Source organism: Panicum virgatum, chromosome 1N (genome assembly GCF_016808335.1).
Source record: "Panicum virgatum strain AP13 chromosome 1N, P.virgatum_v5, whole genome shotgun sequence".
Classification (NCBI taxonomy): domain Eukaryota; kingdom Viridiplantae; phylum Streptophyta; class Magnoliopsida; order Poales; family Poaceae; genus Panicum; species Panicum virgatum.
Window position 1 is genome coordinate 6,129,844 of NC_053145.1, and position 12,239 is coordinate 6,142,082.

The 12,239-nt window shown below is 44.0% G+C and overlaps 2 protein-coding genes across 5 annotated transcripts; one reads left to right on the forward strand and one right to left on the reverse strand.

The window, feature by feature from the left end:
* Positions 1–1,091: 1,091 nt before the first annotated feature.
* LOC120654840 (ubiquitin receptor RAD23b-like) lies at positions 1,092–6,579 on the forward strand. Of its 3 annotated transcripts, XM_039932503.1 has the most exons (14): positions 1,101–1,340; positions 1,780–1,839; positions 2,317–2,478; positions 3,044–3,082; positions 3,157–3,224; positions 3,339–3,383; positions 4,401–4,578; positions 4,670–4,801; positions 4,876–4,941; positions 5,318–5,365; positions 5,449–5,558; positions 5,754–5,835; positions 5,930–6,063; positions 6,163–6,579. In XM_039932503.1, the coding sequence occupies exons 1-13, from the start codon at positions 1,275–1,277 to the stop codon at positions 6,041–6,043; spliced, it is 1,170 nt and encodes a 389-aa protein (XP_039788437.1). In that variant the 5' UTR covers positions 1,101–1,274; the 3' UTR covers positions 6,044–6,063; positions 6,163–6,579. The 3 variants fall into 3 exon arrangements, with proteins under 3 accessions (XP_039788438.1, XP_039788437.1, XP_039788439.1); XM_039932504.1 differs by lacking the exon at positions 1,780–1,839 and having other exon boundaries at positions 1,092–1,340; XM_039932505.1 differs by lacking the exon at positions 1,780–1,839 and having other exon boundaries at positions 1,101–1,322.
* A 233-nt stretch (positions 6,580–6,812) lies between these two features.
* On the reverse strand, positions 6,813–9,233 carry LOC120654838 (tubby-like protein 4). Of its 2 annotated transcripts, none has more exons than XM_039932501.1 (10): positions 8,735–9,233; positions 8,528–8,639; positions 8,285–8,430; positions 8,041–8,071; positions 7,877–7,932; positions 7,686–7,788; positions 7,512–7,601; positions 7,335–7,430; positions 7,159–7,226; positions 6,813–7,047 (listed from the first exon to the last, which is right to left on the reverse strand). In XM_039932501.1, exons 1-10 carry the CDS (start codon positions 9,136–9,138, stop codon positions 6,909–6,911), a joined length of 1,245 nt encoding a protein of 414 aa, XP_039788435.1. In that variant the 5' UTR covers positions 9,139–9,233; the 3' UTR covers positions 6,813–6,908. The 2 variants fall into 2 exon arrangements, with proteins under 2 accessions (XP_039788435.1, XP_039788436.1); XM_039932502.1 differs by having other exon boundaries at positions 6,870–7,070.
* Positions 9,234–12,239: the final 3,006 nt, after the last annotated feature.

Sequence of the window (12,239 nt, forward strand, 5' to 3'; positions counted from 1 at the left end):
CTTGCCGTAATGCTTGGGCGGGTCGTACTCGTAATTCTCGCACATTAAGAATCTCTTGCCAAAGTCGTCTCCCAAAACCCTTGATTTCATTAGTTTGCACAAGGATCCGCAAAAACAGATAGGCACCTGAACTCCTTGGGGGACTGTTTCCGTCACCTTATTCCATGGAATGTACGTGGATCCTGAGGATGCCATGGTGTTGAGCCCTGGCAATCACAAGTGAGCAATCAGATTGCTAATATACTATATCAACGCTAATCATTATCAGTAACTACACCTAAATGTACCACTAATCACTGCTAATAATAATTAAACTGATTGCTAAACTATTTTCTAACATTTTCTAAAAAAATTTCTAACATTTTCTATAATTTTCTACAATTTTCTAACATTTTCTAAAATTTTCTAATATTATCTTGCATTTTTTTATTTTCTAATACTTCTCTAATAATTTTCTAGTATTTTCTAATACTAAATCTAACACTAAATGTACTGTATCAATGCTAATCACTATAAGTAATTGCATCTAAATGTACCACTAATCACTCCTAATAATAATTGAACTGATTGCTAATCTACTGTTTCAAAAAAAATTACAACATAATCTATTTATAAAATGTAGAAAATTTTAGTTACCTAAAGTCGCCGCATTGAAAATCCGACAGGGCTTCGCCGCTTTGCCTCTCCCTCCCTCCCTCTCTTTTCTTTTTTTCTGGATTTTTAGTAAGCCAAATGGGGGTGAGAGGGGCCAACACCTTATATAGGGCTGGGGGGCCGGCCGCCCCGCTGCCGGGCGACCGGCCCCAAGGACCTGTCTGCAATTTTTTTTCTTATTTTTTTTGCGTTTAAGTCCCTGCCGCCCGGCAGCCGGGCGGCCGGGGTATATTTCTGTAAATTTCCAAATCAAAAATATATTTTTGTAAAAAACAGAAATAAAAAAATAAAAAATAAAAAAACCGCTGATCCAGAGCTGGACGAAACAGGCCTAAATCTCTGGGGTACTGTGCTGTTGCCCCAACGCACGGCCCAACCCACTGGACTTGGGGTCCGGTTCACGCCCGCCCCCTTTTTTCCGTTTCTCTTCGCCCCAAGCTCCGGAGGAAAAAAAAAACTCCGAAGGAGCCTTCCGCGCGACGCTCCCCAGGGCAGCAGCACCGCAGCAGGGCTCCACCCCACCTAAAACCCTAGACCACCCGCGGGAGCGGAGTGGAGCGGAGGGGGAGCCTCGCCTGTCTCAGATTCCGCCCGGCACCGGCGCGGCCACACCCGCCGCCATGAAGCTGACGGTGAAGACCCTCAAGGGCACGCACTTCGAGATCCGGGTGCAGCCCAACGACACGGTGAGCCGTCCCGATCCCCATTCCGTTTTGAATTTTTCTTTCTCGTTCTTCGGATGGGGGCGCCTCGTGGTTTCGAGTGGTTGTGGAGCCTCATATTACCGATTTGCGTTGAGCTGTATGGCGTTTTGAGGGATTCTACGGTGCGTGCGTCAGGGCATTGTTGTGGGCAGGGCGAGTGATTTCTGCGGGCGCTCAGAACTGGAAGGATTGCTGGGGCAGCTGGCCGTTTCGCCGCAGATTTCCTGTTTCTGTGTGCTCTGCTGTTAGGAGTTTTTGATAAAATGCGGGAATGTGATTTCTGTGATGATGGGGTATGACTGGTACCGAAAAATAAGGTCCGCAGCTGGTGTTCCTTGTGGTTTAGGATTTGAGGCTTATTGTTGCAATCGCTGCCGTTATGGGGTGTTAATGACTTAATGCTGTCCTTGGGATGGTGTAGGCTTTGAGCTTGGAGCTGGCGGTTTCTCCTTGTATGGTGTTGCTTGCAACTGATTCAGAGGTAGGAGCACCGAGCACGTGATTATCCATTTATGGGACTGGTCTCTGATGCGTGTGCAGACCATAGCATATACTGTATTTGGCAAGTGCTGGATTACTGTGCTGTATTTATTGTTGGTAAATGGTTTTAGCAGTGATGTAGGAGTAGTTGCCAGAGCAAAAATTAAATGCAAAGATTAAGATAACCGTTAACCACCTACAGTTGAGCTAAGGGGATTGGGTCCAAAGTTTCACTAAAATAAGGAAGTTTCGCTTAGATGGGAAGAATCGAAATTCGGGACATGAAGGGAAGACATATGCTCTTGAGCCCATTTGGGTTTGCTATGCTGCCCTCTGTTGAATGGAATGTAGGCATCAAGGTCTTAGATGTATCATGATTGCCTGCTTGCTGTGTTTGTGATCAGACTCCTAGTTGAATGTGTTTTATTGGCATTTGTAATTGTGTCAAGTTATGCGCTAACTGTTGCTTTTTTATCAGATTATGGCTGTGAAGAAAAACATCGAAGAGAAACAAGGAAAGGATAGCTATCCATGGGGTCAACAACTGCTGATTTTCAATGGGCAGGTTTTGAAAGATGAAAGTACATTGGATGAGAACAAAGTCAGCGAAGATGGCTTTCTAGTTGTCATGCTCAGTAAGGTTGTCTTCTAATATTATTATGTGCTATATATCTCATAGGAACCTTTTCAGTTATATATCATGTATTTGACTAAAATTTTAGTGTGATAATTATAATAACTTGATTTAGTAAGGAAAACTTTATTCACAATTTGCTAATGCAAAGTTTTCCAGTTCCACATTGACCAAAACCTAGTATTGGCTTATTATGTAACGTGTGAAGAAAAGGTAAATTTAGATACAAAATATAACAGTAATTCTCCGATAACAAATCTGCCTGTAATATTTTTTGGTCTGCATTGATGCTTTGTAGTTTCGCTGACGTCTTTCATTTGGCATAGTTTAATACCATTATTACATCCTACGTTGCATCTATACTACACATTACTACTTGTATATCACAGTAAAAGAGTACATGATATATGGCAATACGCATTCTGATGCTAGCTGGTCCTTGAATAATATATGTAATGGAGAATATCTATTGGTTGTATTATGGTATTACCACATTATTCATCATTTTCCTGCAATTCTTGTGTACTTAGTCTTTTTCTTATAAATGCGTGATTATCTGCTATCTCTGCAGAGCAAAACATCTGGTTCAAGTGGAACCTCATCTGCCCAGGTAAAGTTATTCCCTTTAGGGGTGTGGAAACACAAACTACCAGCTTATGTGCTGACTGCATGAACCTTTGCTAGCCCTCAAGCACTCCTGCAACCAGGCAGCCACCTCCTGTAGATCCTCCCCGGCAAGCTCCGCAACTCCCGTGAGTCTCTTGCTGACCTTTTCTTTTCTTTTTATTTTTACCTCTTCATTCATTTACATGGAGTGTTGGCGTGTTGCTTCAACTAATGGGATGAATCTATTGTTCGTTTTGCAGGGTGGCAGCAGCTACAACTTCTCAGCCTGAAGGACTTCATGCACAGTATGTAATCCGGTCTGCCAATCACATATCTGTGCTTTTGGCTCTTTTGACCACTTAAATCCCTCCCTCCCACCCCCCTCCCTCCCTCCTAAATTATTTGCATAATTGAATGGCAAAATAGCCAGATATGTCCCTCAAATTTAGTCCAAGGGTCACTTTGGTCCCTGAAGTATCAAATAGTCCGCCTAAGTCCTTCAACTTTTCACATTGGGTCAAAATGGTCCTTGGGCTGATGTGGCATGCCATATATTCACGTCATGTCAGTTTTAGTTGTCCTTGAATGAGTCAGTATGTTATAATGTCTCATTCAACCCTTGTTTCATCCAATTATAAATACTACTTTATTTGGATTCAATAGTATACAAGAAACCTATGTTAACGAGTCACCACAAATCTGATGTCCAATAATAGATAATATGTAGTATACAACCATTATAATAGGTATGAAAAATCTACCATTTTATGATGCTGACTCATTTAAATGATGCCCTTGCTGACATGGCAAGAACACATGGTATGCCAAGTCAGCTTAAGGATCATTTTGATCCAAAATAGAAACTTGAGGGACTTAAGTGGCCTATTTGATAGTTTAGGGATCAAAATGACCCTTAGAGTAAAGTTTAAGGATGTAACCGGCAATTATGCCTAATTGAATCATGCAACCTCGGTGAAATCAGCTAATATTATCGTGTGTGTAAAGGGATAACGCAAAATAGTATCTCCCAACTTCTCCTTGGAAATGTAATTATGGCCCAGTAGAAGCTGCAAAAACCTAATTATCAATGTTACAACTGTAGAATATAATTGATTGAAATTTTGGATTGGGAAAAAACTTAAAGCCACTCAAAACAGAAAGCTTAGGTCTCTAGTAGGAAGCTAGGCCCCAAACACCCCTGAAACTTGGAAGACACATTTGAAGTGTTCTTATGATTCCAGACCATTTATGTCCATTTATTGCATTTAGTGATTAACTGATTATGCTAATGTATGCTTGTTTTACTTGTTTCTTTTTGTTAGGACCCCTTCAAACACATATGACAATTCAGCATCAAATCTACTATCAGGAAGCAATATTGACACAATGATTAACCAGCTGATGGAGATGGGTGGAGGCAGTTGGGACAGAGATAAAGTCCAAAGGGCTCTTCGTGCTGCTTACAACAACCCAGAACGAGCTGTTGAATACCTGTACTCTGTATGTATTTGTTTTGCTCCTTCATGTTTTTTGGGTTGAACCCAATTTTCTGCTTGTAAGGGATGAAAAATTTGTTTATCTCAAACATTAGGGTATTCCAGTAACAGCTGAAGTTGCTGTTCCAGTTGGTGTTCAAGGAGGAAACACAACTGATCAACCTTCTATAGGGGAAGATGATCTCACTGGAATTCCAAATAGTGCTCCATTAAATCTTTTCCCTCAGGTTTACTACTTTCTTGTTTCATTTATTATCACTGTGTATTGAAACATGTGTTGACCAATTGCACAATTCAACAGGGGGGTTCCAATGCTGGAGGTGGTGCTGGAGGTGGACCACTTGAGTTTCTTAGAAACAACCAACAGGTTCTCATAGTTTAAATTTTGTCATTTATGGTTTTAGCTGTTATTTTCCCTAGCTAAAAAATGTAAAATACTAGAAACACCCATGGACACGACCTCTTGGGCTCATGCCTATCAATGTAGGTGATGATCTAACATATTGGTAACTTGTAACAACGTCATCCTGTCTCTTGTGCGTCAATACTTATTTCCCTAGTTGTGTTACTGCACTATCTTGTGCTAGGACAGACCTCATCAAGATATGGTGTGAGCATGAGCTTTGTCGAACTTCTCATTAAACCTTCTGTTGTGGAAAGACAAGTACCTATTTCCTTGGAAGTAAATAAAAAACCTCGTTGTTCTAGTTAGGAATTAATAGCATCTCCTCTTTTTTTTGTAGTTTCAAGCACTTAGGGAAATGGTCCAAACAAATCCACAAATCTTGCAGGTTTTGCACTCTTACTTTGAATTGCATTCCATGGTTTTCTTGTGCAGCACCTGCCTAATAGTTGTGCTGGTTTCATTTTATAGCCTATGCTCCAGGAATTGAGCAAGCAGAATCCTCAAATTCTAAGGTTGATTCAGGAGAATCATGCTGAGTTCCTTCAGTTAATAAATGAGCCCTTTGAAGATGGCGAGGGGTAAGCATTCTCTTATTTGCTTGATTATTTTTTTCCATTCAATTCGCTTGAGTTTTTTGTCTGCCTCATCACCACTTGCTAACTGGTGTAGATTACTTGTATTTTGTTGTTGTAAATTCCTATTCACTGATTTTCTATGAATAGTAGATATAGTAATGTCTCATTTCACCTATCCCACTTCCTCAAAATCTCTAGGGACTTCTTAGAACAACCTGAGCAGGATGAAATGCCTCTTGCTATCAATGTTACACCAGAGGAGCAGGAGGCCATTGGACGGGTACATATAACACAGTCAACTCACTATCTGCTTACTGCATTGATATCTGAAATATCATATCATCGCACTGTGGCTTCGTTTTCATATGTTTCAGCTTGAATCCATGGGGTTTGAGAGAGCACGTGTCATAGAGGCATTCTTTGCCTGCGACAGGAATGAGGAGCTAGCTGCAAACTATCTTCTTGAGCATGCTGGTGAGGAAGATTGAGCAGGAATAGTGTGCAGTCGGTGAGAACTCTGCCATCGTCGTGCTGATTTTCTTTCTGTGAGCTGATATGGCAAATAGTTCACATCTGAAAGGATGTTTTTCCCCTTTAACCTTGACAGCTTTTTCTGGACATCTGACCCAAATTGATCGAGATTGCGACACTGCCTCAGAAGTTCTGAATGACGAAGCAAGGTCGAGAAGGAGCTGACACTTTGAATTGATCCCTTGTGCGAGACCCCATATTACATTTCGCCTTATACATTCAAATTAAATACATGTAACACTTAATAGAATGCTTCTGTAGTGCCTTCCGTCATTCTCCAGTGGTAAACATCAGTTCCAGTCTCTGCATAGGGTTCGTGGGTTCCGGTACACCACAAGTTTGGGTTGGGGAGAAGAATACTGCCTCGCTAGGAGGATGCGTGCCTCTTTGCATCGTAACATCTTGGCAAATTGCAAAATACTGCACTTGCTAGCAATTTCCATTAAGTCTATGGACTCAGATCTAATGCTGTGGTGATTACTTGTGTTTCAAAGTTGAGTGTTGCACAAATGCGATTCAAGGACTTATTTTTATGATATATCAAGGTTTTAAAAAACGCTAGACGCTAGGTGAACGCTAGTCTATGGTTTAGAGTTTTTTTTTGATTAAAACGTAGATTAAACGTCTTTTGCGATTAAACGATATTGTGATTAAATGCAACGCTAGGCCAAAGTTTAGAGTTTAATCAAGATTAAACGTAGTTTTAAAACGTTTTTTGAAACAGGGTGATATATAATGAAATATTAATTATTATTAAGCAACAAAGTTGCTGATGCAGATGGATAATCGCATATTGGCTTGCTCTATTATTCAACCCCCTTCTCAAGATGAGAAGGCTGGAAATACACAATCACTAAAAACTAAGCATAAGCTGCAAAAACGAAAGACTTCTTCCACGCATGCCTCTTTCACAGGGTGCAGCACAGCTTGGAGTCGATCGATGCCAGGCAAATGCAGAACGCTTGGTAGCCAGTCAATGGGTATATGAAAAAACACATCTTACTATGGTGAAATTTTGCTGTAAATGATAAGAGTAGGAGCGAGTGACCAATGTGGCAGACGATGAAGTTACCTGAAGTCCATTATGTACTTGGATTTCCCAACCCTACCAAGCTGCAAGATCGTGTGCCTCCCGTTTTCCTGCCCAATCAAAGTTGTTTATATCGTCAGTGCTGTGATCCTGATTTTTTGTTTTTGGGTGTGACAGTGATGTGTTCTTCAGATAGCCAACTGGGAATGAAATGCTACCTCCAGGGTCATCTGGAAGTTATTCACTGAGGTCTGAACCTTGTACCCCATCCTTCCTGCCCTCTCCCTGAAGTCCAGTTCATATCGCTTTGTCATCTGTTATGAACACGAAACATCAGCTTCTCTTTCTCAAGAGTCAAGAGTGTGCATCAAACATGCTGCTGGAAAATCCCTTACATGGTTGTAGAAAGGGGCTCTTGAGCATAGCTGGTCAGCTCTGCTCTTCTTCTCCTGCCAGTCCTTTGGGAGCCCACTGATGTGCTGAATCTGAAAATTTCGAGGGCAAGAATCAGCATCACTCCAAATTAACCCGACGGTATCTTGCAATCTTATCAGCTGGACTGAACTTACCTGAGCAGAATTGTTGGTCTTGAGCTGCATGGATTGGTTCTTCGGTATCCAAGCCCTCATGCTTCTGTAACTCCCTGTAAGCGTGGTGATGGTGGGCGCAAACCTGTAGAAACCAAAAAAATGGATGAACACCCATCACGGAGAAAATCTTTTGGTTCCTGAATCGGTTGCCAATGGAGATCGGATCTTACGCGACAACGCCAAGAAGCCGCTTGGAGTGGCTCTTCATCTCATCCACCCGGTTCCCCTGCGACAATCAACGACAGTCATCAATGGCTCAAGCTATATGATCCAATCAATCTGCGATCACTGACATCGAGAATGAGAAGCTTTGAGCTGTACTCTGCGGCTGTACCTGGCCCAGGATTTGGTACTTGGATCCGACGCCATGTTTTAAATCGCCGGCTAAGACGTTTAGCGGCAGAGCTACCGTGACAACGTTTAGTGGGCTATAGCTGGCATTTAGCGAGCTATAGCCGGCTTTAGCGAGCTAAATGCCATAGCATCTGGTCTTCCTAAAAACTATAGCCGTCTATAGCAGAAGCTATAACCGTCTATAGCAGAAGGTATAGCCGGCTATTTAAAACCTTGATCCGACGAGGTTGGCGGCGACCGTGCCGAGGAAGTTCTTGCCGGAGATGCAGAAGATGCCGTCCTGGTTCTGCGCCACGATGAACTCCGACCTCCCCCTCCTCCTCCGGTGCCGCGCCACCGCCAGCTTCCGGTCCTGCCGCCCCTGCCCCTCCTGCGCCATTCCACAAACAAAAAATAAGCCCGGAATCGCTCTGCTATCGCCTTGCAGGTTGGAAACGCAGCTTGGACTTGGATGCCTGGCGTCTCACATTGGTGTAGAGGGAGTAGAGCGCGACTCCTCTGGCTCCGGCGGCCGCCTCCCTAGCGAGGACGCAGGTGCACCGCCCGACGTCCTGCGGCAGCGGCCGGCACAAGAGCGCCCTGCAAGAACGGGGGGAGGGAGGGGGGCCGTTACTGAGTTGCTCCGTGCTCCGCGGCGGCGGTGGCGGAGAGAACGGCCGGACGGCGCGGCGTACCTGTTGGGGAGCGTGGCCCAGGAGGAGGCCGGCGCGGACTCGCTGTCAGAGAGGTCCCACGCCTCGTAGGACGAGGACGGGGGCGGGAGCAGCTCCCTGCCCCTCGGCCCCACGAGCACGGGCGCCGCCTCCGCCGACTCGTCCTTCATGCGGAGCTGCAGCGACGACGGCTTCAGAGGCGGCGGCGGAGGCGGAGGCGCTCCCGCCGGTGCCGGCCTCGCGGGCTTCGACGGCTCAGTAGCAACCGCGGTCCAAGCCTTCCCCTTCCCCATCTCCTCTTCCCCGTTCCCGAGGTTCTCCTTCTCCGCGGAGGCCGGCCCGCGCCTCGCCGGCGCCGGAGCCGCGGGGGCGTTGCTGCTCCGTGGACGCAGCGGCTCCCTCTTGGGGTTGGGCGTGGTCGCCATCCGTGGCCTGGCCCTGACGAGGCAGCAGGCTTCTGTTGGCGCTGGCTTGGAACGAAACGAAGCGGTGGACACTGGACAGTGGAGTCACTACTCACTAGCGGGGGATTTGTTTGTTTATTTGGAGGTGATTTGGAGGGAGGGTTTAAATTTGAAACCGGGGAGAGCGAGAGACTCCTTTGCTGGCTTTGGGATGGTAACGGTCGCCGCCTCGGGAACCGGGCTCCGCCGGTTATCTTTTGGGCCTTTTTCGTGGATTTTTGACGCCTTGCTAGTTGCTAGTGATGCTGATGATTTGAATGGTGCGGTCGCCGGATGTTTGAAAACAAGAAGCACTTTGAGTGCTGGTAGACGATTCATTGAAGATGCGGAAATGGGAGCTTGCCCACGTCAAATTTTTGGACACATGTATTAAGTATTAAATGTAGTTTTAAAAAATAACTATTAAATGTAGTTTTAAAAAATAATAATTGCATAGTTTAGCTAGAAATGATGAGATGAATCTTTTGAGCCTAATTAGTATATAATTGGACACTAATTATCAAATAAAAACGAAAGTGCTAGAGTAGCCAAACTCAAAAATTTTCACGAACTAAACACGTCGTTAGGCTATCTGCAGCGGGGAACGGTATCGTTCCTGCAGTGCGCGATAGCGTAAAATAACGCTGCAGCGGTCTTCTCTACACCCCACGGTAAAGAAGCGGAAGCAGTCGGCTGTGGTAAATCGAGCGGAGATGGAGGGCGCTCTGTACATGACACCGTGACAGGAATATTCTCGATGACCAGACATAAATATTCTTTTTAGAGGAAAAATATAGAGCAAAGTCAGTGTAGATAGCCTTAAAAATGGCATCTGCAACTCCCACAAGCTTCAAGAGCGGCAAGATGCCCCAACAGGTTTTCGCAAATTTGAAGTTTTATTCTATGTAGTAAGGGTGGGTTTAGTTCATTTTGGATTTTGGATTTTAAAAGGAAATCTTTCAATATTTAAAGTACTAGTAAAATGTAGGTGCGCACGCACGTATTTAAAAATCACTAATCATCAAATTCATTAATCGTACTATCTACACGATTACACATCATTAAAGTACTATCTACACTTACACATCATTAAAAGGCACATAAAAAGAAACTCTTGCAAAAATAGCATATTGTTGCAGGCAGCACAAGCCAAAGGAATAGTGTGGAGTTAATACTGGGACTTCAACATAGGCGTGTGGTCTATCCTTCTCTCCTGAAGAAATATTATGTCATTTCTTTAAATCCTTTTTCAAAAACCATCGAGGACGATATAGCAAGCAGCACATGTTTGTTCACAAACACAACCATTCTCAGTTATAACCATCAACCAAGTGTGTCACACTTAAGCTAGTGTTTGTTAAAACTGCTCCAATTTTAATTAGATAAAACGGGTAACAATCAGTAGCATCTCAGTTCTTAGATAGAAGTTGTAAATCCCGTAGCAAAATAGTTGTGAGTGCCGCCAGCTCAAAATTTACAAACTGCAGAAAAGGAACAACAAATTATAACTACAATAGCTTGATAAATTATTATATTGTAGCTAACATTCAAGGCTACAAGATTTCAGCAGTCACTAACTATTTTCACCATTCACCCATACTCAAGAGGACTCTCTTTTCACTATTCTATGAAGAAAGAAGGAACAATTGTATGGAATGGAGAAAGAGCTCACAATTTTGTGGGGCCACAAAATCTTAAGATAGTCTGAAACAAAATAATACATAGGTGTATTTAACATTGCGACATTGTAATCAGTGAAATATGCACTTGCCCTTTGAACCCACCAATATTTTGGTAGCACAAATCATCAGCCTTTGCAAGAAGATTAATCAGTTGATCTTCTAGTAATATTTATGCACATTACCTATGTATCAATAATCCTAACCGGCTCACCGACTCCTATGACCATCAACTGCAGGATATGTTCGTCAACATGTCATGGATGGGTTAAAAGGCAGATTAACCTGTGCACGAAAGCATGTCACAGAATGCCTACAAAGATATGAGATGATCACAGATGTATATGATGATAACACAGGTACCGCCTAAAATCACAGAGTGAGAGATTTGCTACAATGTTAACTGATATGTTAGAGGATACCCTAACTCGCATAAATGAAAATAATTTCCCTACATCCTCCCTGCAGCCAAATGATATCAATGTGAGCTCATATACGTTCCAAAAAAAAGAAGACGATGAATTCAGACTGCAGTGCTACCTGGCATGTTGTGAAACCAAAACATTGTTAGATGATAAATGCGGAGCTAAACTCATTATTGCACTTGCAATACACGTATCTTATCATCATGGGAACATATCTGGTGCAAACCACAATTTTGTGAAAATCCGTGCAAACCACGGCAAAAAACGTCTAGATTCACCAAAAAATCACACATGTAGATGATATGATGATATACAATTTTGTAAAATATCATGTCCAAATTCGACTGTAGATGATATGATGATATACAATCTTGTAAAATATCATGTAGATGATATGATGATATAAAAATAATAAATTTCAAGCCAGAAAAGTGTCCAGATCATCCGAGTTGCAGTCACACCTCTTGTCACCAAGATCATTGTCGATCGAGACGCACTGTACGAGGCAAAACTTTCTTCTGCCTCCCATGTACACGAGGGTGGCACCGACGTGCCTCTCGATCGGGTCATCGCTGAACAGCTTCTCCTTGCTTAGCTTTCGGGTTGGGCACTGCCCCTTGCAGTCGGCGTCGGGGTTGGCGGGCGCGCACCACGTTGCCGGAGCAGAGGTGGCCGATGCTGTCCGGCTCCCCGGAAAGGCCAACCCAGTTACCCAAGCGTCAAGCTCGCCGTAAAAGTGCGCGCGGCCGGTGGACGGCGGCACCACTTGCCGTGGTGGTGCCAGATGCCGCCATGCTCCGATCATCCGTCTCGAACGAGAATGTCGACAGAGGCGACCTTCTTGATGCTGACGAAGATGGTCTGCCGTCGGCTGCACAGCATAGGAGATGACGTGCCTGCGCTCGAACGGCAGGTCGGGGATCTCAAACCACGACCACTCCCTGGCCTCCTCGCCGTAGGCCGGCGTGCCAAGCGGCGA

Bases quoted from the DNA above. Each gene is read 5' to 3' on its own strand.
- LOC120654840 (XM_039932503.1), top strand. From the start codon at position 1,275: ATGAAGCTGACGGTGAAGACCCTCAAGGGCACGCACTTCGAGATCCGG. The intron at 3,225-3,338 runs GTGAGTCTCTTG...TTCGTTTTGCAG, and splicing joins CGGCAAGCTCCGCAACTCCC to GGTGGCAGCAGCTACAACTT. The intron at 5,559-5,753 runs GTAAGCATTCTC...CAAAATCTCTAG, and splicing joins CCCTTTGAAGATGGCGAGGG to GGACTTCTTAGAACAACCTG.
- LOC120654838 (XM_039932501.1), bottom strand. From the start codon at position 9,138: ATGGCGACCACGCCCAACCCCAAGAGGGAGCCGCTGCGTCCACGGAGC. The intron at 8,431-8,527 runs GTGAGACGCCAG...GGAATGGCGCAG, and splicing joins TCTACTCCCTCTACACCAAT to GAGGGGCAGGGGCGGCAGGA. The intron at 7,431-7,511 runs GTAAGGGATTTT...TGTTCATAACAG, and splicing joins GAGCCCCTTTCTACAACCAT to ATGACAAAGCGATATGAACT.